Genomic DNA, 27767 nt, shown 5'->3' with positions numbered 1-27767 from the left:
AAGGTGGAAGGATTTGACCATGTAGCGCCTTGGCAGATCTGAGACAAGGAGGCGGATTCTGCCCAAGAGGTGGAAATCGCTCTGGTTGAATGGGCTTTTTAAACCCTCTGGAGGAGTAAGACCCTTAACTGTATAGGCCATTGCAATGGTCATTTTTATCCAGCGGGCTATAGTAATTTTTGATGCTGCCTGCCCCCTATTTTGGCCTGCATACTGGACCAGAAGACGGTCGGATTTTCGCAGTCCTTTTGTGGCTTCCAGATAGACAAGTATGCATCTGCGTACATCCAGATGGTGGAAACGTCTTTCTTTTTGCCCGTGCGCAGAAGGTGGGTAAGGAAATCTCCTGTTTGCAGTGGAATTTTCAGAATACCTTTGGTAAGAAGGAGGGTTCATGTCTCAATATATTTCTGTCGTCAAGGATGGATAGGTATGGAGGTCTGCATGAAAGAGCGTGGATCTCTCCCACTCTCCTAGCTGAAGTGATAGCTATGAGAAAAGCGAATTTAAAAGGACAGCAACCTTAGGGGGATTGACTCAAGAGGTTCAAAGGGATGGTCCATAAGGACGGAAAGGACCAAATTAAGGTCCCAAGGCGGAACCGTAGATCTAATAACTGGGTGAAGTCTGCTGGCTCCCTTTATGAACCTCTTGACCACATCCAAATCCTCCAATCTCATATCCAAGAAGGCACTAAGGGCTGAAATCTGGACCTTGATGGTACTGACACGAAGACCTTTATCTAGCCCCTTCTGAAGGAAGTCTAGGATTACCCTCATATCTGGGGGAAGAGTGGGATTCCAGGATTCCTTGGCAAATGAAAGGGTTTTCCAAGTTCTCCAGTAGATATTGGAAGTTACTTGCTTTCTGCTAGAGAGCAGGGTGGAGATAACCGCATCAGAGAAGCCCTTGGACTTCAAAATGGAGCGCTCAAATTCCACGCTGTCAATTTTAGTCGTCAGATTGCCGGATGCCAAGCTGGGCCCTGATGTAGGAGGTCCGGAGACTGTGGAAGGGCCCAGAAGTCCCCCTTGGAGAGGTTCAGAAGGAGGGATAACCAAGGCCTTTTGGGCCAGTATGGTGCCACTAGGATGACATGAGCTCGTTCCTCTATTATCTTTGCCAGAACCTTTGGTATGAGCTGGAAAGGGGGGGGAACGCATAGAGCAGACCCAACGGCCATGGACCCGCTAAGGCATCCACTCTCACCGGATGGTCCTTCGCCGAGAGGGAATAGAAAAGGTCCACCTGTTTGTTCTTTTGGGAAGCAAAAAGGTCTATTATTGGGACTTCCCATTTGCTGAAGATGTTCTGGAACACCGCTTTTTTGAGGCTCCACTCCCCTGGCTAAATTCTCTTCCTGCTCAGGAAGTCCGCCAGTGTGTTCTCGTCCCCCTTTGGATGGACAGAGGTTATGGACTGGATGTTTGACTCTGCCCAAGAAAAGATCCGAGATTCTATCTGACAAAGGGAACTGCTTCTTGTGCCCCCTTGCTTGTTGAGATATACCACCGTGGTGGAGTTGTCGGAGAGGATTTTTATGTTTTGTCTTCAGATGACTGGAGCCAGGGCTTTTAGGGCCATATACACGGTCAGAAGCTCTTTGGCGTTTGAAGAAAGGGGAAGGGTCTCTGACAATGGGCTCCCCAGCCTGCCCCGCTTGCGTCTGTTGTTACCACTATCTGATTGGAGAGCTTCCAAGGGACCCCCTTGACTAAGTTTCTTTTGTTCAGCCACCACCCCAAGGAGAGTTTGGGAGAAGATGCTTTTGTTCCACTGTTTTAGCATGAATTCCTGTAGTGGTCTTCCGTGAGCCTGGGCCCATCTCACCGCAGGAATCGTCGAAGTCATGAGTCCCAGAATTTTCATAATTCTTCGGAACGTGACCTTTCTCTGGCGTAAAAAGATGGAAATTTTTGATCTGATGTCCCGAATCTTTTGTTCTGGAAGAGGTCATCTGGCTGGAATCCAGAAGAATACCTAGAAAGGTCATCTTTCGGCTGGGTGATAGATTTGATTTTTCCAGATTTAGTTTCCAATCTAGGGATCTTAAGATCTCCAGGACAAACTTCACCTATAACTGCAACTGAGTCGGGGAGGCTGCTGTAATAATAAAATCGTCCAAATAGGGTATGAAGTTTATCCCCTTCTGGTGGAAAAAGCTGAGATTTCTGCAATAATCTTTGTGAATACTCTGTGTGCTGAGGCCAGGCCAAAAGGTAACACCTGAAACTGGAGAAGACGCTCTCCCCTGAAAATGGTGAAACGTAGATATTTCTGATGGATCGGAACATGGTAATATGCGTCCGCCAGGTCGGGTGTTACCATGGAGCAGTTTTGTGTTAAAAGGTTCACTGTAGATCTCCATTTTGAACTTTTTGTATTTTATATACTTGTTGAGGAGCCTTAGATTGATTATTGCTCTGAAGAAGCCATTTGTTTTTTTGGGGAGTAGAATCCCCTTCCTTCCTGGTCTGCTGGAACTGGAACCACCGCTCTTTTTTCTAACAAAAGGGAAATCTGAGACTCTAGGAGACTGTGATCTGACTTCAATTTTTTGTTTAATACAAATCTGTCTGGAGGGAGAGTGCAAAATTCCAGCTGGTATCTCTGACGGATTACGTCTAGGACCCAGGCTGAGTTTGAGATCTTTTCCCAGGAAGGGACAAACTCTTTCAATCTCCCCCCCACCGGCCCCATTGGGAGGATTGTTTTGTAGACTTATCCTGGCTAAAGAGGAAATTCCTACCTCTCCCCTTTGAGGACTGCCAAGAACTAGAGGGATGCTTTTTTCTACGGTCCTGTCCCTTTTTTTGGGGGCGAAAGGAACGGCACTGTTGGAAGAACCTGGACTCTGGCGGAAACCCCTTTCTTCTATCAGAGGTCTATTTCAAGAATATCGTCTAAGACAGAACCGAATAGACGATCTCCTTCACAAGGGATACTGCAGAGTTTATTTTTTGAAGCGGTATCGCCTGACCAAGAGCGTAACCAGACTGACCTCCTTGCCGTATTAGAAAGAGCCGCTGACCTAGCTGATAACTTTACAAGATCGGCAGAAGCGTCTGCCAGGAAGTTAGAGGCCTGTTTCAAAACCGGCAAGGAGGCTAGGATATCCTCTCTGGGGGTGTCAGAGACCAGGTGCTCCTCCAGCTGAGAGAGCCAGAGATCTAGCCGTATAGGTGGCAGCTATGCTAGGCCTCAACATAGCGGTATTGGATTCCCAAGTTTTTTTAAGTGCAGATTCACATTTTTAATCCATAGCATCTTTTAATAAGCCGACATCTTCAAAAGTCAAGGCTGCCTTTTTGGAGGCAGCCTTTGGTGTTTTATCCCAAAGAGCCGAATCTTCCTCGCTAAAGGGATACTTCCTTTTAACGTTTTTTTGAAGTACCGGCCCTTTTTTCTGGGTTCTTCCACTCGTATAAGCTTTCGGATTCTGTCATGGATGGGGAACACTCTCCTCTTCCTATCACCCAGCCCTTTGAAGATCTGAACCTGAACAGACAGTGACTGTCTAGATTCCTCAATATTCTGAGTTGATCTTATAGCTTTCAAGAGACCGTCAGTGTCTTCTAATGAGCATAACGGACCACTGACTTCCTCATCAGAGGAGGATCCTGAGTCCGCTGAATCATTAAAATCGTCGTCCTCCATATCCCATTCTATCTGGGGTTCCCTGACCATTTTAGAAGTAGAAGGTTTTTGGGGAAAATACACCATTTTTTCTTCCACTGCTGAACTCACTTCTTCTCTTATAATGGATCGTACATTTTCCACTAGAGAAGGGAAATCTTCAGCCATTATTTTGCAGATAGGTTTTTTGCTATGTCCTGCCAGATGCTTTTTGCAAATAGCACATTTTCTCTTCTGTGCAGATTCCCCATTCCAGTTTCTCTATTCTGTAAGTACAAAAAGAGAGTAGGGGCTCTTCTTTAGTGCAGGGGAAGGAGTGGGGTAGCCGTCACCAGGATTACAAAAAATAAAAACCCACAGGTGATAGAATATATAAACTACTCCAGAGGAGGAGGCTTACCGGACTGGGGGCTGCAGAGACATGATGATGCATCCACTCTGCTCGGCTGGAGACACTGTGCGGCGTTTTTGTAGCTTCCCGCCACCAAATTTGAATCACTTCCTGGTCACATGACTTGCCTGCGCGTCACGTGGTCCGACCGAGGTCACGTGACCGGATCTCGCGAGATCTCGGCCCAGAGATCCCGCGCGCCTTCTGGCCCTGCAACTGGCTTCCCCTGAGCCAGTGCACCGTCCGGGGGCTGCCTGAACTCAGGACTTACACCACAAGCATGCGGTGGGAGCCGTATCTCACCCCCAGCGTCCGCCGCTCTGCCACAGCCCTCCTGACAAGCAGGGAATACTCACCGCAGGCTGGGCGCATGGTACTTCGGCAGGAGGGAGCCTGCCCGCTTTCCACTCATCCCAAGGGACAGGAAACAACTGGAGAAGGTAATGGGGAGGAGGCACTTAAACTTCTGCTTTCTACGTTGTTTCCTGTCCCTAGGGGCGGGGTACCCTCCTGCTGAGTGCCGTTGTGGGAGGCGTACGGAAAAAGATATTGACAGTATCCCCGATAACAGTGACCTCTACAGTACCCCACCCCCTTAACAGTGAACTCCACAGCCCCACACCCCTTAACACTGACCGATGACTTAACAGTGACCTCCACAGCAGCTTCCCCTTTAATAGTGGCCCCTGCCCCCTTAGCAGTGACCTCCACAGTGCCCACCCCTTTAACAGTGACCTCCACAGCAGCTGCCAGTTTAATAGTGGTCCCTGCCCCTTTAACCATGACCTCCACAGCACCCTGCCCCTTTAAGGTACGGGCTACATGACGACATGTGTCGCGTGACATTTTGTCGTACAAATGTCGCACAATTTTGATAAGGATAGGCTATGGTGTCGCACTGCGACATGCTGCGACACAACAATCGCAAAAAATCCATCAAAATTGGATGCATGTAGCAGTGTAGTTGTGCCCTATGTGTCGTGCACTAGCCTAAAGGTGAAGAAAAATGGCTAGGTTGTTATGGAAACCTGAAGTAAAACTGTGTGTATGTGGAGACTAAGGGCCTGGGAGCTTCTATTTGTTGATAAGGGACATGTGACCGTGTGTATGGCAGTTGGGATATGAAGAGAAACACTTGCAGGCATCTATTGGCTAATGCAGGTTATTTTTTAAAATATCTCAGGAACGGTACGTCTTAGAGAGCTGAGACCCGGTCTAAAACCTTCCCGGACACCGGATGTACCTGTGCGCCAAATTTGGTGAAGATCGGTCCAGTCGTTTGGTCGAGCATTAAGAACAGACAGAAACTCATTTTTATAATAAAAGATATATATATATATATATAAAAAAAATTTTATGGATGGTTTTCTCCATGTATTCTACTTCCTGTCCTAATTTTTCACTTCCTCCTTTATTTACACTTTTAGCATGACAAAAGCCTCACTTCACTTTCTCAGACCATTCACTCTGACCAGAAAGGGGAATAAGTGAATGAATTAGAGCATCACACATTATCCTGATAAGTCCAATGCTCTCATGAGGATTCTTTATCTAGGTCTATTAAAAGAACCATAGAGCTGTAACCGTCATCCTATTTCTACTAATCTACTAGTATACTAACAGAATTTTCACCCACGGCAACAGTAACTAATTGGTTAACTATCTGTATTTGAGTTTTATCTCTGTTTGCTGACTACAACAGAAGTACAATACTTAGTATTTTATTTTCAATGGTATAGTACTGCCGAAACAAAAAAGAACAGCCAAAAATTAAGTGTTTAAAATAAATATTGAGAAAATAGCCATTTTTGACAAAAGCTTCCCTTTAAGTATGGGATATACTTAAACTCATATGTTTGATGCAGAAAAGCACAAGACACAAAAGTAGGAAAATAAAAACCTGGTAGGGTAAAAAAAGATAAAAATTTGAAAACAATGCCAGGACTTGATCAGGCTAACCTATGACTAGGGATGAACGAATCGACTTTGAATGAAACATCCGAAGTCGATTTGCATAAAACTTTGGTCCAATACTCTACGGAGCTCCGTAAAGTATTAGAATGAATTGGCTCAGTTGAGCCAAAGTTATTGCTTGGCGAAGTCTCACGTGACTTCGCATAATAACTTAATAGATTCATTTTTACTGTAAAAAAACATTTCCCGAATTCGGAACCTTGAAACTGAACCCGAGTTCGGGAAATGTTTTTTTACAGTAAAAATTAATCTATGACGTGATTACGCAAAGTCATGCAAGACTTCTTGAAGTAATAACTTCGACTCATCGGAGCCAATACATTCTAATACTGTACGGAGCGCTCGCTCCGTACAGTATTGGACCGAAGTTTTATGCGAATTGACTTTGGATGTTTCATCCGAAGTCGATTCGCTCATCCCTACCTGTGACTTATTAAAAAGTTAAACTAAAGGCTCAAGCCAGTATTACATTGCAAAAGCTCATTACTGACAAGGTGTTGCTGGTCACCTGATGATCGAGCGAAACGCGTGTTCATCGGTTGATCCTGTCGTTCGTGCAGGCACATAAAAGATCGTTTCTGGGCAGCAGATTACTGTTTAGATAGCACAATCTGCTGCCCAGAAATGAAGCTGCTGTATGAGGACGAGTGATCGCAACTCGCTCTCATACTGTGGAGGTAATCGCTGCATGTAAATGCTGCACTTCACCCCCCAGTGAATGAGCACTTCCTTCCCGACATTCGGCTTCTCCACGACGCATGTAAATGCACCAGGGGGGTTGCCTACCCCTTACTATATAAGAACATCCCCAGCCGCCCTTGTATGCAGTATTTTGCAGATCTGAGAGACAACAGTGTTATTGCTGTGCTCTGTGCTTTCCTGTGTCATTACATTAGTTAGTTAGTTTACATATATAATACAGATAGTTAGTGGGAGATAGTCAGTGTAGGTTAGATAGGGATATAGTGTAGCTGAGGTTCTGCTATCCATACATACATACATATTGCTATGATGTCACATGTTCACAACAATACTTAGTGCACTAATAAGTAGTCAGACCTATTAAAATGTAAAGTTGCACGTAGTGCGCAAAAATATTCGCATCATTAGTGCCGATTTCGCAATCGCAGATATATTGGAGCACTCTATCCGCATATAAAGCTATTGTAATGTTCTGCCGTGCCAACCATTTTCTCAGGAAACTTCTAGCAGCTTGAAAAATGTAGCTATAGTGACCCACGCCTGTATTTCGCGCGCATTACATTGCTGATTTTTCGCGATCAAGAAAATAATCTCGAATTCGCAAATATATGACGAATATTCTACCAAATATTCGCAAAATATTGCAAATTTCAATATTGCCCCTGCCGCTCATCACTATTCCGGACCACATTTAGCCTCTCTACTGCCTGCATTTCCTTTAGTCCAGACTTAATACTTCACATATTCTTCTGAGTTCCTTTTAATATTCATGGAAGGGGCCATTATTTTAAGTTAATAAAACCTCTTTCTCCTTTGTGTCTTCTTTATTACAAAATTATACGGATGGGATATGTTCTATATTCCTGACCAGTAAGATGACAGCTTTGCTTCAGTATTTCCATAATGAAGTGTGAATGAAGCCAACCAGGATGGGCATTTGCCCCCCCCCCCCCCCCCCAATGCATCAGTCAGCTTTAATCACATGCATTCATGCATTCTGAATGGATAGAAATCCGTTCAGTTTGCATCAGTATGCCTTCCGGTATTATGTCCGTCCAAAATGCCTGATCAGTCGCCGGAATGCAGGCATTAATTCCCATTGACTTGCATTAGATCCGGCATTGCAAAACTGAAGGACGGGAAAACTGTGAAAAAGACTGCAAGACTGATCCGCCCTTCCGCATGACAAGCGGAGAGACAGATCCGTTCCGTTCTTGCAATGCATTTGTAGACGGATCCGCACCCGGATCCGTCCACAAATGCTGTCAGTTGTCACACTGATCGGCAGATCCGGCAGGCAGCTCTGACGACGGAACTGCCTGCCGGATCACACTAACGCTAGCGTGAAAGTACCCTAAACAGTGATCGATTTTGGTCAAGCAGGATGATACTTGTGGTCCATGTGATCATAATGTTGCCACAGCTTAGTGCAGGTCTTCTGAGAACTCCAGTCTGTACCATACTAATATGACACTGATCATCAAGGGGTTAAGTTATACATCAGAATGCAACATTAGGCAGCAGATCCACATGTCACATTTCCTAGATCTAAACTTTAAACTGGCTTCTCTGCTTTGTGAGCTCTCTGATGCCGAATAAGACCTGATTGATAGGTAAAATATTTCCCACATTGTGAACATGAGAATGGCTTCTCTCCTGTGTGAGTTCTTAAATATTGTACAAGACTTGATTTATCAACATTTTTCCCACATTCACTCTCCATTGTGTGAGTTTTCTGATGTCTATAAAGACCTGATTGCCAACTAAAACACTTTCCACATTCTGAACATGAAAATGGTTTCTCCCCTGTGTGAGTTCTCTGATGTAGAAGAAGACTTGATTTAAGAGCAAAACATTTCCCACATTCTGAACATGAAAATGGCTTATCCCCTGTGTGAGTTTGCTGATGTAGAAGAAGACTTGATTTAAGAGCAAAAAATTTCCCACATTCTGAACATGAATATGGATTTTCCTCTGTGTGAGTTTTTTGATGTAGAAGAAGACTTGATTTAACAGCAAAACATTTCCCACATTCTGAACATAAAAATGGCTTTTCCCCTGTGTGAGTTCTTAGATGACTCACAAGATGCAATTTCCGAATAAAACATTTCCCACATTCTGAACATGAAAATGGCTTCTCCCCTGTGTGAGTTTTCTGATGTAGAAAAAGACTTGATTTAAGAGCAAAAAATTTCCCACATTCTGAACATGAATATGGATTTTCCTCTGTGTGAGTTCTCTGATGTAGAAGAAGACTTGATTTAACAGCAAAACATTTCCCACATTCTGAACATAAAAATGGCTTCTCCCCTGTGTGAGTTCTTAGATGACTCACAAGACGCGATTTCCGAATAAAACATTTCCCACATTCTGAACATGAAAATGGCTTCTCCCCTGTGTGATTTCTCTGATGTATAATAAGATCCGATTTTTGACTAAAACATTTCCCACATTCTGAGCATGAAATTGGATTCTCCCCTTGGTGAATTCTTAGATGGGTCACAAGGTATGATTTCCGAGCAAAAGATTTCCCACATTCTGAACATGAATATGGCTTCTCTCCTGTGTGAGTTCTCTGATGTCCAACTAGAATTAATTTCCTGGTAAAAGATTTTCCACATTCTGAGCATGAAAATGACTGTTTATCTCTGTGATTTCTCTCATGCAAAGAAAAAAAATAATTATTTTTCAACTGTTTCTCGCATGGAAATATTTTCCCATGTTTCTGTTTAGCTTTTGTTTTGCTAATCAATGATTGACTAGATGAAGATTTCTTGTGACCAATGGTATCAATGGATAGATCTCCGCTGTGAAGAACTGAGGGTACATTAGAATTTATTGAATTAGCTTGTGTGGTGTTGTTTTCTTCTGCTTCATGATAGGGAGATAAATGTAGATGTCCATGGGAGTCGCTCATCCCATCTTCACCTGGAAAAAGAAAAAAAAGAAAAAGAAAAAAAAGTTTGTGTTTTCCTGAAGCAAATATATTTTTTTATTAACCGATCAAGCTTTACAGAGACAATAGCAAGCCAGGAAACAAAGTAAAAAGGAGATGCAAGAAAACAGTATAATGTACAAAGTAAATCACATAAAAGCAAAGAAAGATCACAGAAAATATCAGTTTTCAGGAGTATACCCCCAACATATACTCTACAACAGCATATGTCACTTAAACTTTTCACATCAAAACTGGAGCAAGTGGCAACCAATCCGAGTTTGGGAAATGTTTTTTTTTACAGTACAAATTAATTTATGTAGTTATTACTCAAAGTCTCGTGAGACTTCGCAAAGCAATAACTTTGGCTCATCGGAGCCAATACATTCTAATACTGTACGGAGCTCCTGCTCCGTTAAGTATTGGAACAAAGTTTTATGCCAATCGAAATCGGATGTTTCATCCGAAGTCGATTCACTCATCCCTATAAGTCATGTAAAAAGTGCTCATGAATTCATTTCTCCCAAGCATCATGAACATGACAATCACACTCCACTCATTAGCCATTTCTCTTCTTGTCTGATCAGCTACAATATGGTTCCCACTAGTGCAAATAGCCCCTAAAGGCACAACATGTTCCCCATGTGTCCATATAACCCCAGGTTCATAACTAAGGCCTATCGTATCATGTGACCTTTACTCTGAATCAGCCTTTATCCTTCAGTCATTTTTCTGGTTGTGTTTGTATCTGTCCATATTATGGTCACATTGTACCGGTGCCAAGGAAGATGATGGCAGTAAATGAATTATTAACAGTAATAGTAATAATATTGATGAGGAGGAGGACGTTTCTCTGAACTTCCTATCAGTTTTTCCATTAAAAAAACATTTACAGTCAAACAAGATTCATGTAAGGCTCTTACCTTTCACAGACACTGATCCAGGTTTTTCAAGTCCACTCATCGTTTCACCAAAACTTTCCTGCAAGGATCCAACATTAAAGAAATAAGAAAACAGAGAAAGGAACCCAAATTTATCTTGTATCCAGGTGAAGATCAAACACCCCTAGAAGACATGAACCAATCTGTCCTAAAGGAGAAGGATCTCCTCAAGTGGTGATCAGACAGGATCAACATTCAGCCAAGTATTTTACACATCAACAGAAAGGTTTCTGCATGAAATGACCTGATCCTATCCTGGAGAGGACGCTGTGCTCACCACCTCCAGTTCTTACATTATTTCATTTTCTAGTAAAAAGCCTTTCATTGCTTCTAGAAACTGAACCTTATATCCACTTGCTCTTGTCCTTTGTGGTGACCTGATTCTAGATAAGGATGTAATAATGTTTTGCAAAAGCAGGAAGATTCTGTCCCTGATGAGTCAGTCACTGACTGTTAATACAGGACAGTATCTGCCGTAGATGCAGCTGCCTGGCATTGTGCTGTCATTAGGTCTATGACTTACATCTACACTGCAGGACTTTACATTTACCAACATTTAATCTCAATTGCCATTGGATGTCCAAACAGGAGGACATTTAATACAATATTTTATGACACCAGAAATTATTTTTTAGCCAAAAAGATGTAATGGAGCCTACAGTATACTCCACTGCTGCTGGGGGAGGTCAGTGGAAAGCTTCATTACATCAGTCTATAGAGGATTTGTAGAAACCTCAGCTTCACCTACCTGATGATCCAGTGAGATATTTGGTTTCTCCTCTGGACAGTCCTGGGAATACTGAGGACTTGGACATCTCTCTGGTGGATTTCTCTGCCTGGATCCATCTGTAGGAAAAACACACAGTGACTGAATACATTGTCTATATGAGATGATCAGATGATGGAGGAATCTGACACTCAGAACTGTTCTCTCCTCTACAATCATGGAAGGTCTCCTCTTACCCGGTGATGTGAAGGACTGGTGATTCTCCATCATGATGTCCTTGTACAGATCCTTGTGTTCTTCTAAATACTCCCACTCCTCCATGGAGAAATAGACAGCGACATCCTGACACCTTATAGGAACCTGACAACACAAGGACACAGTCATTACCAGACCCCTCCCTTGGTGTTACTGTATAATGTCCCAGCATTCCCAGCAGCGCTCACCTCTCTGCTCAGCAGCTCAGTGATCCTGGTGGTAAGTTCTAGGATCTTCTGCTCATGTATCAGGGAATGAGGTGGAGGCTCGGTGATGGGGCTCTGGCTCCTGCTCCATCCTCCTGACACACGGGGTGTCACACACTCACCAGACGACTTCTTCACTACTGTGTAATCCTGTGTACGGGGAGACGCCGATCACTACAGATAGTCTAAGAGTCCTTCACCTTTCCAGTAATTTCCCTGGTTTATTACTAGAGATAAGAGTGATGTCATGTGAGACTCTCACCTCTCCAGTTATCAAGGAGATGATCTCCAGGGTGAGGTCTAATATCCTCGCAGCCATGTGGTCTCTGTCCTTCTCCATCCTTGGTGGGTCATTGATGGAAAGGACCATCATCTTTAAAAAGCAGAGCGTCCTGCAAGTAAGAAACCTGAGGGAAACATGGAGGACTGAGAGCTAAATCTGGAAGAAGATCTCCAAACAATCAGCCATATTCCACCTCTATAGACACACAGGTATATAGATCCTTACACTATAGCGGTCTACACACCTGTATTATATAACGGATACACAGATAACTAGCGTTACCAGCGCAGTAAATAGTCATCTATGGGGGAAATAACCTGTGGGGTCTGATTCAATCCTTAATGATCTGGCAACTTAATAGCACACTTTTCGGGTACATATAACTTGATTAACTATTTTTCTTTTTTTTTTGAGGATGTAAAGCAAAAAAATAAAAATACAACCGTGTTCCCCCCCAAAAAAAACTAACAGCAATTCTGTAATGTAAATGACAATTTAACGTATTCTACGGGTTGGAACAATTACAGCAATAGCATATTTACACTGGGGTATTTTTTTTTTTTTTAACAATTTAACAATTCTGTGGTTTTCTGTCATCATATCCTGAGCTGTTTTGGGGGAATGTGGCCACAAGCAGCACGTCACTGCTAAAGCCGTTCATTGGCTGGAGTGTAACATGTGACCACGCCCATAGTGCAGGGACTAGAAGATGGAGGCCGCGAGGGGCCAGACTGCAGGAACTTGTTAAAAAATTTTTTTTTCGGTTGTTAAGGTCACGGTGATATTATTTTATATATATTTTTTTTTTTTGACAATTTTTTAATGAAAAAACTTTGTTTATTTTTTTAAAACATTCGAAATATTTATTTAACATTTTCATTAGTTCCATTTATGGCTTTAATATCGTCTGTATCAGGACCCCACTAATCCTGGGAATGGAGGGGCTGCAGAGCTGCTTTACTGCTGAATCTCCTCCACAGTCCCTGCTCATTAGAGCTCCGGCCTCCGCTGTGCAGGGACAGTGAGGAGAGGACACAGCGCTGCAGCCCCTTTATCTAGAAGAGGTTGTCCCCACCGACCACACACTGACTCCATATCCTAGTGACATCACAGAACAGTGTGTGATGGAAGACCCCTCTAATCCAGGAGAACAGCCCCTCTTACAGGGGTCTGGGGGTCTCCTAATATTCCAGGGGGAGAGCAGACATGTCTGAGGAGAACTCCCCTCCTGACCTCCAGACTGTGTGAGCAGAGACTCTCTATGGCCGGTGCTGCCCCCTGCTGGCTGGACCTGCTATATGTCACCTATAGAACCGCTCCATTCTAATAAACCCAGAACCAAGTCCCACTTCCCCCGACCAACAACTGACCTGCAGAGTTGTTAGAGGGAGGTCTGTGACGTCACTGGTCACATGCTCCTTTATGGTCACATGACCAAATGTGGGAAGTGCTGACAAACCCAGACTGCAGGAGGAGGAGGGGCTGTGCCTGCAAGCAGCCTAGTGAGGGGGGATGTGCTGGAGTACACAGAGCTTCATAGGGAGCAGGTGAGGGGCAGCATATGGAGAAAAGATCTGTGCCTCATGTCCCCAGAATACACCACATGCCACCTCCCCACAGATCTGCATCCGCATGGCCCCAGAATACACCCCATAAAGCCCCCCTCCCCAAATCTACCCCATGTCCTCCAGAATACACCACATGCCCCCTTCTCACAGATTTACACCCCATAAGGCTCTCCCACCTCAGATATGTGCCCTCATATCCCCCAGAATACATCCGGATCTGTACTAAACCCCCGTAATTGCACCAGTTTCCTCCACTTCAACCCGCTGCCCCCTCATATATGAGCTCCATATGCTGCCCCTCACCTGCTCCTATAAAGCTCTGTGTGACCATGAAGGAGCAGGTGACCAGTGACGTCACAGACCTCCTTCTAACAACTCCACTCTAGCATCTACTCCCCAGGTACAGACAGTATCTCTGCCCCTCCAGCACACAGGTCGCCATCTCTGCCCCCCCCAGCACACAGGTCGCCATCTCTGCCCCCCCCCCCCCAGCACACAGGTCGCCATCTCTGCCCCCCCCCCCCAGCACACAGGTCGCCATCTCTGCCCCCCCCCCCAGCACACAGGTCGCCATCTCTGCCCCCCCCAGCACACAGGTCGCCATCTCTGCCCCCCCCAGCACACAGGTCGCCATCTCTGCCCCCCCAGCACACAGGTCACCATCTCTGCCCCCCCCAGCACACAGGTCGCCATCTCTGCCCCCCCCAGCACACAGGTCGCCATCTCTGCCCCCCCAGCACACAGGTCGCCATCTCTGCCCCCCCCAGCACACAGGTCACCATCTCTGCCCCCCCCAGCACACAGGTCGCCATCTCTGCCCCCTCCAGCACACAGGTCGCCATCTCTGCCCCCTCCAGCACACAGGTCGCCATCTCTGCCCCCTCCAGCACACAGGTCGCCATCTCTGCCCCCTCCAGCACACAGGTCGCCATCTCTGCCCCCCCCAGCACACAGGTCGCCATCTCTACCCCCCACCAGCACACAGGTCGCCATCTCTACCCCCCACCAGCACACAGGTCGCCATCTCTTCCCCTTCCAGCACACAGGTCGCCATCTCTGCCCACCCCCCCCCCCAGCACACAGGTCGCCATCTCTGCCCCCTCCAGCACACAGGTCGCCATCTCTGCCCCCCCCCCCCAGCACACAGGTCGCCATCTGTGCCCGCTACCCATAGCTCTCCCCAAAGTGTGAGTAGCATCGAAGTCACGTGACCATTGACATCACACCTTACTTCCCAGGAAGACCCTCACCAAAGATCTGTGCCTCATGTCCCCCAGAATACACCACATGCCCCCCCCCCCCCTCACAGATTTACACCCCATAAAGCCCCCCACCTCAGATATGCGCCCGCGTAATTGCACCAGATTCCACTCCACTTGAACCCGCTGCCCCCTCATATATGAGCTCCATATGCTGCCCCTCACCTGCTCCCTATGAAGCTCTGTGTACTCCAGCACATCCCCCCTCACTAGGCTGCTTACAGGCACAGCCCCTCCTCCTCCTGCAGTCCGGGTTTGTCAGCACTTCCCACATTTGGTCATGTGACCATGAAGGAGCATGTGACCAGTGACGTCACAGACCTCCTTCTAACAAATCCATTCTAGCATCTATCATAATATATCGGTGAATTCTTATTGACTCCAGGACCTTTGATGATATTATGGCCATGTGATCAGTCACATGAGGGGAGGAGTAAAGCAATGCAGTTTTTCACTATTTAGCACTTCCTATCATGTGACCAGTGTGTCATCACAGGTCCTGAAGTCACCAGGATATAACGTCAGGGATCTTAGTGACTACAGGACCTTTGATGATGTCACAGTCATGTGATCAGTCACATGAGGGGAGGAGTAAAGCAGGGGAGGTTTTTCACTGTGTGGTCCCTTCCTGTCATGTGACCAGTGTGACGTCATCGCAGGTCCTGCAGCCCCAGGAGGTGAGATCTGCAGGTCAGTTATTGGTCTTGGTTCTGGGTTTATTAGAATGGAGCGGTTCTATAGGTGACATATAGCAGGTCCAGCCAGCAGGGGGCAGCACCGGCCATAGAGAGTCTCTGCTCACACAGTCTTTTTTTTTTTTTAATGCTGTGCAAGAACGGCCACTGCTGCTGGATTGCAGAGCGACCGTGGAAACGAGCGGTGTAGAACGTGATGGGAAAATGAATCCAGCCAGCGAGGGAAGCAATATGGAGAATCTCAATACATTAGTAAGTGCCTCGTATTAACTTTCTCTACATGATAAATGCCATTTGCTGAAGTGACACGACCCCTTTAAAATATATAAATTGCAGAATTGCTAAAAGCTAGTTACATCTACAGAGGATGCCGCAGTTTTCGTCCAGCCGTTACTATGTATATCTGCTGGGTTAGAGCTGGATCTCCGCTGGACCCTATTATAGTCAATGGGGTCGGACAGATTGCCAGCAGCATACGGCTGCGCCCGGCAAGGATGGATCCGGCAGGCTCTTCCCAGCCGGAACAGCCTGCCCGATCTGTTTTACTGTTAGGCCCCTTTCAAACGGGCGAGTTTTCCGCGCGGATGCGATGCGTGAGGTGAACGCATTGCACCCGCACTGAATCCGGACCCATTAATTTCTATGGGGCTGTGCACACGAGCGGTGATTTTCACGCATCACTTGTGCGTTGCGTGAAAATCGCAGCATGCTCCTCTTTGTGCGTTTTTCACGTAACGCAGGCCCCATAGAAATGAATGGGGTTGCGTGAAAATCGCAAGCATCCGCAAGCAAGTGCGGATGCGGTGCGATTTTCACGCACGGTTGCTAGGAGACGATCGGGATGGAGACCCGATCATTATTATTTTCCCTTATAACATGGTTATAAAAGGGAAAATAATAGCATTCTGAATACAGACTGCATAGTACAATAGTGCTGGAGGGGTTAAAAAAAAAATTAAACTCACCTTAATCCACTTGATCGCGCAGCCCGGCTTCTCTTCTGTCTTCTTTGCTGACGTCACTCCAGTCATCACATGGTCCGTCACATGATCTTTTACCATAGTGATGGATCATGTGATGGACCAAGTGACGACCGGAGTGACATGTATTCAGAATGCTATTATTTTCCCTTATAACCATGTTATAAGGGAAAATAATACAATCTACAGAACACTGATCCCAAGCCCGAACTTCTGTGAAGAAGTTCGGGTTTGGGTACCAAACATGCGCAATTTTTCTCACGCGAGTGCAAAACGCATTACAATGTTTTGCACTTGCGCGGAAAAATCGCGCATGTTCCCGCAACGCCCGTGTGAAAGAGGCCTTAAAGGGGTATTCCCATCAGCAGTTTTCATACTTACCTGCGGCGAGCGCGACGTTCACTTCCTGGATTTGGCTGGGCTTGATTGACGTCTTCTCCCGGCCAGGCAGCGCTTGCGCAGAAGACTGTAGATTTTCTGCCGGCCGGGCTGCGCAATGTCCTGGACGCGCACGCTGCTGCCCATGCGCCATGGTGACTTCTTCCTGGCCTGTATAGTATAGAGCCGGCGTGCGCGTTCGCGGTTCTGTACTATACTGGCCAGGAAGAAGTCATCATGGCGGCGTGCACGTTCAGGACATTGCCCGGCCGGGAGAAAATCTTCAGTCTTCTGCGCAAGCGCGGCCACAGGATTCAACAGGTGAGAGGTGGCCGTAACCAGGGGAGACGAAAGACAACAATCAGGTAAAATTTACAAAAACGATCACTGTCAAATCATTAACAGTGATCATTGTGATGGGATAACCCCAGCCGGCCTGGTGGGTGATCTCTCCACGAAAGAGTGGAACTGCATCAAGAGACCAAATAAGAATGGATACAAACTGTGCCATTAAAAATAAAACTTATCCTGCAAAACTTATCCTGCAAAAAACAGGCGACATCCACAAAAAACAAAGACCCCACAGGTTATTTCCCCCATAGATGACTATTTACTGCGCTGGTGACGCTAGTTATCTGTGTATCCGTAGTTATATAATACAGGTGTGTAGACCGCTATAGTGTAAGGGTCTATATACCTGTGTGTCTATAGAGGTGGAATATGGCTGATTGTTTGGAGATCTTCTTTCAGATGTGATTTTGCTCCCAATCCTCCTTCTTTCCCTCAGGTTTCTTAGGTTCAGGACTCTCTTCTTTTAAATACCATGGTCCTTTCCATCAATGACCCACCAAGGATGGAGAAGGACAGAGACCACATGGCTGCAAGGATATTAGACCTCACCCTGGAGATCATCTCCTTGATAACTGGAGAGGTGAGAGTCTCACGTGACATCTCTCTTATCTCTAGTAATAAACCAGGGAAATGTCTGGAATGGTGAAAGATTCTTAGAATCTCTGTAGTGATCGGCGTCTCCCCGTACACAGGATTACACAGTAGTGAAGAAGTCATCTGGTGAGTGTGTGACACCCCGTGTGTCAGGAGGATGGAGCAGGACCCAGAGCCCCATCACCGAGCCTCCACCTCATTCCCTGATACATGAGCAGAAGATCCTAGAACTTACCACCAGGATCACTGAGCTGCTGAGCGGAGAGGTGAGCGCTGCTGGGAATGCTGGGACATTATACAATAACGCCAAGGGAGGGGTCTGGTAATGACTGTGTCCTTGTGTTGTCAGGTTCCTATAAGGTGTCAGGATGTCGCTGTCTATTTCTCCATGGAGGAGTGGGAGTATTTAGAAGAACACAAGGATCTGTACAAGGACGTCATGATGGAGAATCGCCAGTCCCTCACATCACCGGGTAAGAGGAGACCTTCCATGACTGTAGAGGGGAGAACAGTTTTGAGAGTCAGATTCATCTGATCATCACATGTAGACAATGTATTCAGTCACTGTGTGTATTTCCTATAGATGGATCCAGTCAGAGAAATCCACCAGAGAGATGTGGACATGCTCTGTGAGCTGTGCAGAGATCACTCTGCAGGGAGGGGGAGGTGATGAGCTGTCACCATCACATGACAACACAACAACAAAAATCTGTAGTTTCTGTAGCGTCCTGGCTGCCATGGTAACGATCTGAGCCCCAGCAGTGTAATCTGCCACTGCCACCAATGGAGGGGATAGGACCCTGTGGCCACCATATAGCAATGAGGGGCAGGGGCTTGTGGCCAGTGATAATGGGGGGGGGGGGGTCGGCGTGGGGGCTTTGGAAGGGCGCACTGCACCACCAATGAATGTAATTAACCACCTCAGCCCCCCTAGCTTAAACCCCCTTTAAGGGCTTCTGTCACCCCACTAAACTCTTTTTTTTTTTTTTGTGTGTGCTTATAATCCCTATCCTGCAATATATCTATACATTGTGTTATTAATCATTTTCGTTCAGTAGATATGTCAAAAAATATACTTTTATGATATGCTAATTACCTGTCTACCAGCAAGTAGGGCGTCTACTTGCTGGTAGCAGCCGCAAAAAACCGCCCCCTCCTCCTGTTGATTGACAGGGCCAGCAAGCGCTCTCCTCCTCCGACTGGCCCTGTCAGCATTTCAGAAATCGCGCGCCTGTGTTGATTCGGCGCAGGCGCTCTGAGATTAGGAGGCTCGCCTCCTCAGCGCTCCCTCAGTGCGCCTGCGCCGATGACGTCTTCTCTTTCGGTGACGTCATCGGCGCAGGCGCACTGAGGGAGCGCTGAGGAGGCGAGCCTCCTAATCTCAGAGCGCCTGCGCCGAATCAACACAGGCGCGCGATTTTTGAAATGCTGTTTAGTGGGGTGACAGAAGCCCTTTAATGATCAGACCACTTTTTACAATTCTGCACTACACTACTTTCACGGTTTATTGCTCGGTCATGCAACTTACCACCCAAATGAATTTTGCCTCCTTTTCTTCTCACTAATAGAGCTTTCATTTGGTGGTATTTCATTGTTGCTGACATTCTTACTTTTTTTGATATTAATCAAAAATGGCCGAAATTTTGGCAAAAAAAATGAAATTTTTTCACTTTCTGTTGTAAAATGTTTCAAATAAAACTACATTTCTATATAAAAAAAATTCTAAATTTATTGTTCTACATGTCTTTGATTTAAAAAAAATGCAATAATTGTATATTTATTGGTTTGGGTAAAAGTTATAGCGTTTACAAACTATGGTGCAAAAAAATTAATTTACGCACTTTGACTTTCTGAGCACCTGTCATGTTTCCTGAGGTTCTTCAATGCCCAGACAGTAGAAACACCCCACAAATGACCCCATTTCGGAAAGTAGACACCCTAAGGTATTCGCTGATGGGCACAGTGAGTTCATGGAAGTTTTTATTTTTTGTCACAAGTTAGCGGAAATTGAATTTTTTCTTTTTTTTCTTACAAAGTCTCATATTCCACTAACTTGTGACAAAAAATTTAATTTTACATGAACTCACCATGCCCCTCACGAAATACCTTGGGGTGTCTTCTTTCTAAAATGGGGTCACTTGTAGTATTTGGAATCCAAATACGTAAAAAATGCCCTGTGAAAATATCTCTGTAAATGACAACTTTTCCAATTTTTTTATACAAAGTTCTCAATTTACAGAGATATTTCTCTCACCCAGCATGGGTATATGTAAAAAGACACCCCAAAACACATTGCCCTACTTCTCCTGAGTACGGCGATACCACATGTGTGACACTTTTTTGCAGCCTAGGTGCGCAAAGGGGCCCAAATTCCAATGAGTATCTTTAGGATTTCACAGGGCATTTTTTACGCATTTGGATTCCAAACTACTTCTCACGCTTTAGGTCCCCTTAAATGCCAGGGCAGTATAAATACCCCACAAGTGACCCCATTTTGGAAAGAAGACACCCCAAGGTATTCCGTGAGGGGCATGGCGAGTTCCTAGAATTTTTATTTTTTTGGCACAAGTTAGCGGAAAATGATTATTATTTTTTTCTTACAAAGTCTCATATTCCACTAACTTGTGACAAAAAATAAAATCTTCTATGAACTCGCCATACCCCTCACGGAATACCTTGGGGTGTCTTCTTTCCAAAATGGGGTCACATGTGGGGTATTTATACCGGCCTGGCATTTTAGGGGCCCTAAAGTGTGAGAAGAAGTCTGGAATCCAAATGTCTAAAAATGCCCTCCTAAAAGGTACTCATTGGAATTTGGGCCCCTTTGCGCACCTAGGCTGCAAAAAAGTGTCACACATTTGGTATCGCTGTACTCAGGAGAAGTAGAAATGACAGTAGTAGTAGTAAATGACAAATTTTTCCATTTTTTTTATACAAAGTTGTCAATTTACAGAGATATTTCTCTCACCCAGCATGGGTATATGTAAAAATACACCCCAAAACACATTGCCCTACTTCTCCTGAGTACGGAGATACCACATGTGTGACACTTTTTTGCAGCCAAGATGCGCAAAGGGGCCCAAATTCCAATGAGTACCTTTAGGATTTCACAGGGCATTTTTACGCATTTGGATTCCGTGAGGGGTATGGTGAGTTCATGTAAGATTTTATTTTTTGTCACAAGTTAGTGGAATATGAGACTTTGTAAGAAAAAACAAAAAAACAAAAAAAATATCAATTTCTGCTAACTTGTGCCAAAAAAAAAAAATCTTCTATGAACTCGCCATGCCCCTCAAAAGTGATCTTTATAGCGCCACAGCGATTTTACGGTGTTTTTGCAGTGATCAGAAAAAAAACTATTTCTGTCATTGCGGTGGGGCGGACTGAACGCAAGTGTGCGCACAAGATCAGGCCTAATTGGGCGAACACTGTGTTTTTTGTAGAGCCTATAGAACATGTCCTATTCTTGTCCGCAATTGCAGACAAGAAAAGTCATTTTCTATATAGTTCTGGCAATGTGCGGATAGGCAAAATGCGGAAAGCACATTGCCGTTTCCGTGTTTTGCGGATCTGCAAAACACATACGGACGTCTGAATGGAGCCTTACAGGGGGGTGATCAATGACAGGGGGGTGATCAGGGAGTCTATATGGGGTGATCAGGGGTTAATAAGGGACAGGGGGGGGTGTAGTGTAGTGTGGTGATTGGTGCTACTTACAGAGCTGCCTGTGTCCTCTGGTGGTCGATCCAAGCAAAAGGGACCACCAGAGGACCAGGTAGCAGGTATATCAGACGCTGTTAACAAAACAGCATCTAATATACCTTTCTGGGGTTAATAAAATCGCATCTACAGCCTGCCAGCGAACGATCGCCGCTGGCAGGCTGTAGATCAACTCGTTTACCTTACGATCCTGTGAACGTGCGGTCCTGTGAGCGCGCGTTCACAGGAAATCTCGGCTCACGCGAGATGACACGTATATGCGTCCAGGAGGAATAACCAGGCCGCCCGCAAGACGCATCCCTGCGTTAGGCGGTCAGGAGGTGGTTAAAGAGGACCTTTCAGGGGTCCAAAGAATATGAACTTAGTAGCAGGCTGCATAGAGCGGCGCCCAGGGATCTAAGTGCACTTACTATTATTCCTGGGCGCCGCTCCGTTCGCCCGCTGTGGCCCCCGGTATTTTCAACATTCAGAGCAAGGAGGAGGAGACGCCAGTGTCTCCCCTTCTCCCTGACAGCAGCGCTGTCCAATCACAGCGCAGAGCTCAGAGCCAGGGAGAAAAAAAACCTCCCTGGCTCTGAGCTGTGATTGGACAGCGCTGCTGTCAGGGAGAAGGACAGACACTGGCGTCTCCTCCTCCTTGCTCTGAATGTTGAAAATACCGGGGGCCACAGCGGGCGAACAGAGGGGGAGATTTATCAAACTGGTGTAAAGTAGAACTGGCTTAGTTGCCCATTGCAACCAATCAGACTCCACCTTTCAGTTTCCAAAGGAGCTGTGAAAAATGAAAGGTGGAAACGGATTGGTTGCTATGGAAGCCAGTTCTACTTTACACCAGTTTGATAAATCTCCCCCATAGTGTCAATTGCCACGGCAGTATGTGCACAAATTGTTAATGTGCCTGTGCTGATGGTCCTCCTCTGATGGTCCTCCTCTGACAGTGTGATTCTGTTCAGCTGTATGGGCTCCTGGGCTAGAATCAAAGAAGGAGAAACCAAGGGGGCTTCTGAGACATGGGTACCAATGTAGAGGTTTTTTCTCCTATGCTGTCTCCCTGAGACGCTTCCTAAACTGACCTTGCGGAAAGTAGACAGAAAGTCTTGTAAATTATAGGTCAAGGGGGCATCTCGTTCCCAATGGAGTGGCCCAGGCTAAACCTTCACTGGACAAGAGGAAAACCAGGAAGGCGACCTTAAAGTTGTTGTCCTGCCATTTATACTGATGACCTATTGTCAGGATAGGTCATTAATATCTGATCAGCGGAGGTCCAACACTTGGCACCCCCGCTGATCAGCTGTTTGAAGAGGCGGCGGCGGCACTCCATGCAAGCACTGCTTCCTGTTTATTACACTGCCCGTTATCTCAGCAGTTACAAGTGAAGAAAGATCCCGGCAACCGAAGCTTGCTTCAAGGTTTATACCTTTATTGTATCAATCAAAAAACATTGTGTATACAAGGACGCGTGTCGGCTAATAAGCCTTCAACAACAGGTAAAGCAGTCAGGTATACATCCGGTACATATAGGTATAGGATCGAATCACATGTTAGACGCCCATTTAGGGTGTCTGAAAGATTATATTTGGAATCAAATTGGTTGCCACCTGCTCGTTTTTTTATGTGAAAAGTTAATTAAGCATGTGAGTGACATACCCTATTGTACAGCATATGTTAGGGCAATACAGTGAACATATACACTGGTGGTGTGTACATGTTCTTGCTGAATTTGCTTCCCATGATATATATTATATACATTTTGGAGGGAGTATCTCTTGAATTTTTGGAGCTTTTGTTGTCTTACATTGGGGTGTATTATACTGTATGGTCTGGATTGAAACACTTGTTGCCATCTCTACAAATGTTTATATTCTTGGACCTTTGTATACAAAAAAATTAAAAGTGATATTTTCTGTCATTTGTTTTTGCTGTTATATAAGTACATGTGATTTACTTACTGAAAATATACATAAACTGTTTTATTACATGTTTTATTTTCTTACTTTACTGTTTTTTTGTTTCAATCTCCAGGTGAAGATGGGATGAGGGACTCCTATGAGCATCTCCATTTATCTTCCTATCATGAAGCAGAAGATAACAATACCAACCAAGCTAATTTAATAACTCCTAAGGTACCCTCAGTTCTTCACAGAGATCTTTTCGCCAATGCCACTGGTTACAAGAAACCTTCATCTAGTCGACCACTAATTGGCAAAACAAGAGCTAAGCAGAAATGTGGGAAAATACTTCCATGTGAAACACAGTTAAAAAAGAAATCTTACCTTTTTTTGCATGAGAGAAATCATAGAGACAAAAGGTCATTTTCATGCTCAGAATGTGGAAAATCTTTTACCAGGAAATTTATTCTAGTTGCACATCTGAGAAGTCACACAGGGGAGAAGCCATATTCATGTTCAGACTGTGGGAAATGTTTTAGTCAGAAGTCCTATTTTGCAACCCATCAGAGAATCCACTTAGGGGAAAAGCCATTTTCATGTTCAGAATGTGGGAAGTTTTTTGCTCTTAAATCAAGTCTTCTTCTACATCAGAAAACTCACACAGGGGAGAAGCCATTTTCATGTTCAGAATGCGAGAAAAGTTTTATTCGGAAATCGCATCTTGTGAGTCATCTAAGACATCACACAGGGGAGAAGCCATTTTTATGTTCAGAATGTGGAAAGTGTTTTAGTTGGCAATCAGGTCTTTATAGACATCAGAAAACTCACACAATGGAGAGGACATTTTCATGTTGTGAATGTGGGAAAAATGTTGATAAATCAAGTCTTCTACAACATTTAAGAACTCACACAGGAGAGAAGCCATTCTCATGTTCACAATGTGGGAAATATTTTACCTATCAATCAGGTCTTATTCGGCATCAGAGAGCTCACAAAGCAGAGAAACCAGTTTAAAGTTTAGATCTAGGAAATGTGACATATGTGGATCTGCTGCCTAATGATGCATTCTGATGTATAACCTAACCCCTTGATGATCAGTGTCATATTAGTATGGAACAGACTGGAGTTCTCAGAAGACCTGCACTAAGCTGTTTCAACATTATGATCACATGGACTCTGCTATTGTGCCCGAAAAAGTAGGACCACAAGTATCATCCTGCTTGACCAAAATCGATCACTGTTTAGGGTACTTTCACACTAGCATTAGTGTGATCCGGCAGGCAGTTCAGTCGTCAGGGCTGCCTACCGGATCCGCCGATCAGTGTGACAACTGACAGCATTTATGGACGGATCCGGGTGCGGATCCGTCTACAAATGCATTGCAAGAACGGATCCGTCTCTCCGCTTGTCATGCGGCTGGACGGATCCGTCTTGCAGTCTTTTTCACAGTTTTCCCGTCTTCAGTTGTTTTGCAATGCCGGATCCGGCACTAATGCAAGTCAATAGGAATTAATGCCGATTCCGGCAACTGATCAGGCATTTTGGATGGACATAATACCGCAGCATGCTTTGGTAGTATGTCCGGCCAAAACGCCTGACAGTGACTGAATGGAAGGCATACTGATGCAAACTGAACGGATTTCTATCCATTCAGAATGCATTGGGATATGCCTGATCAGTTCTTTTCCGGAATAGAGCCCTTTTGACGGAACTCTATGCCGGAAAAGAATAACGCAAGTGTGAAAGAGCCCTTAACTCCCTGTCTGCTGTGATCAAAGCTGACTGATGCATTGTGGGCGGGGGGGTGGGAGCAAATGCCCATCCTGGTTGGCTTCATTCACACTTCATTATGGAAATACTGAAGCAAAGCTGTCATCTTACTGGTCAGGAATATAGAACATATCCCATCCGTATAATTTTGTAATAAAGAAGACACAAAGGAGAAAGAAGTTTTATTCACTTAAAATAATGGCCCCTTCCATGAATATTAAAAGGAACTCAGAAGAATATGTGAAGTATTAGGTCTGGACTAAAGGAAATGCAGGCAGTAGAGAGGCTAAATGTGGTCCGGAATAGTGATGAGCGGCAGGGGCAATATTAGAATTTGCAATATTTAGCGAATATTTGGTAGAATATTCGTCATATATTTGCGAATTCGAGATTATTTTCTTGATCGCGAAAAATCAGCAATGTAATGCGCGCGAAATACAGGCGTGGGTCACTATAGCTACATTTTTCAAGCTGCTAGAAGTTTCCTGAGACTGGAGAAAATGGTTGGCACGGCAGAACATCACAATAGCTTTATATGCAGATAGAGTGCTCCAATATATTCCCGATTGCGAAATCGGCACTAATGATGCAAATATTTTTGCACACTACGTGCAACTTCACATTTTAATAGGTCTGACTACTTATTAGTGATTGGTGCACTAAGTATTGTTGTGAACTTGTGACATCATAGCAATATGTATGTATGTATGGCCACCCCCCCCCCCCCAATACAAGCCTGCAAGTCTTTCTCTTCAAATCTCAGCTACACTATATCACTATCTAACCTACACTGACTATCTCCCACTAACTATCTGTATTATATATGTAAACTAACTAATGTAAGGACACAGGAAAGCACAGAGCACAGCAATAACACTGCTTTCTCTCAGATCTGCAAAATACTGCATACAAGGGCGGCTGGGGATGTTCTTATATAGTAAGGGGTAGGCAACCCCCCTGGTGCATTTACATGCGTCGTGGAGAAGCCAAATGCCGGGAAGGAAGTGCTAATTCACTGGGGGGTGAAGTGCAGCATTTACATGCAGCGATTACCTCCACAGTATGAGAGCGAGTTGCGATCACTCGTCCTCATACAGCAGCTTCATTTCTGGGCAGCAGATTGTGCTATCTAAACAGTAATCTGCTGCCCAGAAACGATCATTTATGTGCCTGCACGAACGACAGGATCAACCGATGAACACGCGTTTCGCTCGATCATCAGGTGACCAGCAACACCTTGTCAGTAATGAGCTTTTGCAATGTAATACTGGCTTGAGCCTTTAGTTGAACTTTTTAATAAGTCACAGGTAGGGATGAGCGAATCGACTTCGGATGAAACATCCGAAGTCGATTCGCATAAAACTTCGGTCCAATACTGTACGGAGCGAGCGCTCTGTACAGTATTAGAATGTATTGGCTCCGATGAGCCGAAGTTATTACTTCACGAAGTCTCGCATGACTTCGCGTAATAACGTCATTGATTAATTTCTACTGTAAAAAAACATTACCCGAACTCGGGTTCAGTTTCAAGGTTCCGAGTTCGGGAAATGTTTTTTTACAGTAAAAATGAATCTATTAAGTTATTATGCGAAGTCACGTGAGACTTCGCCAAGCAATAACTGTGGCTCAACTGAGCCAATTCATTCTAATACTTTACGGAGCTCCGTAGAGTATTGGACCAAAGTTTTATGCAAATCGACTTCGGATGTTTCATTCGAAGTCGATTCGTTCATCCCTAGTCACAGGTTAGCCTGATCAAGTCCTGGCATGGTTTTCAAATTTTTATCCTTTTTTTTTACCCTACCAGGTTTTTATTTTCCTATTTTTGTGTCTTGTGCTTTTCTGCATCAAACATATTTAAGTATATCCCATACTTAAAGGGCTACACAACGACAATAGGTCGCACGACACATAGGGTACAACTACACTGCTACATGCATCCAATTTGGATGGATTTTTTGCGACTGTCGTTTCGCAGCATGTCGCAGTGCGACACCATAGCCTATCATTATCAAAATTGTTGTGCGACATTGGTACGACAAAATGTCACGCGTCACATGTCGACATGTAGCCCTTACCTTAAAGGGGCAGGGTGCTGGGACCACTATTAAACTGGCAGCTGCTGTGGAGGTCACTGTTAAGGGGGCAGGGGCCACTATTAAAGGGGAAGCTGCTGTGGAGGTCACTATTAAGTCATCAGGGTACTGTGGAGGGGGGGGGGGTCAGTGTTAAGGGGTGAGGGGCTGTGGAGTTCACTGTTATTGGGGATACTGTCAATATCTTTTAACGACACACAGAAACATTAAATTAAATATACCCGTGCGAAGCCGGGTCCTTTTGCTATAGTTATATAAATACTAGCAGAAGGACCCGGCTTCGTGACTTTCACTGTGACCGCTCCTTGAAGGGGCAGTCACTGTTAAAGGGGCAGTCACAGTGAAAGTCACTGTTAAAGGGGCGGTCACAGTTGAAGGGGCAGTCACTGTTAAACTGTGACCGCCCCTTTAACTGTG

General features: G+C 45.0%; 1 protein-coding gene and 1 long non-coding RNA gene across 2 annotated transcripts in view; one reads left to right on the top strand and one right to left on the bottom strand.

Annotated features, from left to right (window-relative positions):
• The window catches only part of LOC120999677 (gastrula zinc finger protein XlCGF57.1-like), a 354101-nt gene that overhangs the window by 155046 nt on the left and 171288 nt on the right, over positions 1-27767 (bottom strand). Inside the window, exon 5 of the mRNA XM_040430692.1 lies at positions 11328-11425. Coding sequence (XP_040286626.1) covers positions 11328-11425 — 98 coding nt within the window. The remainder of the gene's footprint in view (positions 1-11327; positions 11426-27767) is intronic.
• LOC120999746 lies at positions 18110-18497 on the top strand. Its single transcript, XR_005778606.1, has 3 exons — positions 18110-18141; positions 18225-18348; positions 18459-18497. It is a non-coding gene; the product is annotated as an uncharacterized LOC120999746 (long non-coding RNA).

The sequence above is a fragment of the Bufo bufo genome, chromosome 4, assembly GCF_905171765.1.
Source record: "Bufo bufo chromosome 4, aBufBuf1.1, whole genome shotgun sequence".
In the NCBI taxonomy this organism is placed as follows: Eukaryota; Metazoa; Chordata; class Amphibia; order Anura; family Bufonidae; genus Bufo; species Bufo bufo.
This window is presented reverse-complemented; position numbering and strand designations above follow the sequence as displayed.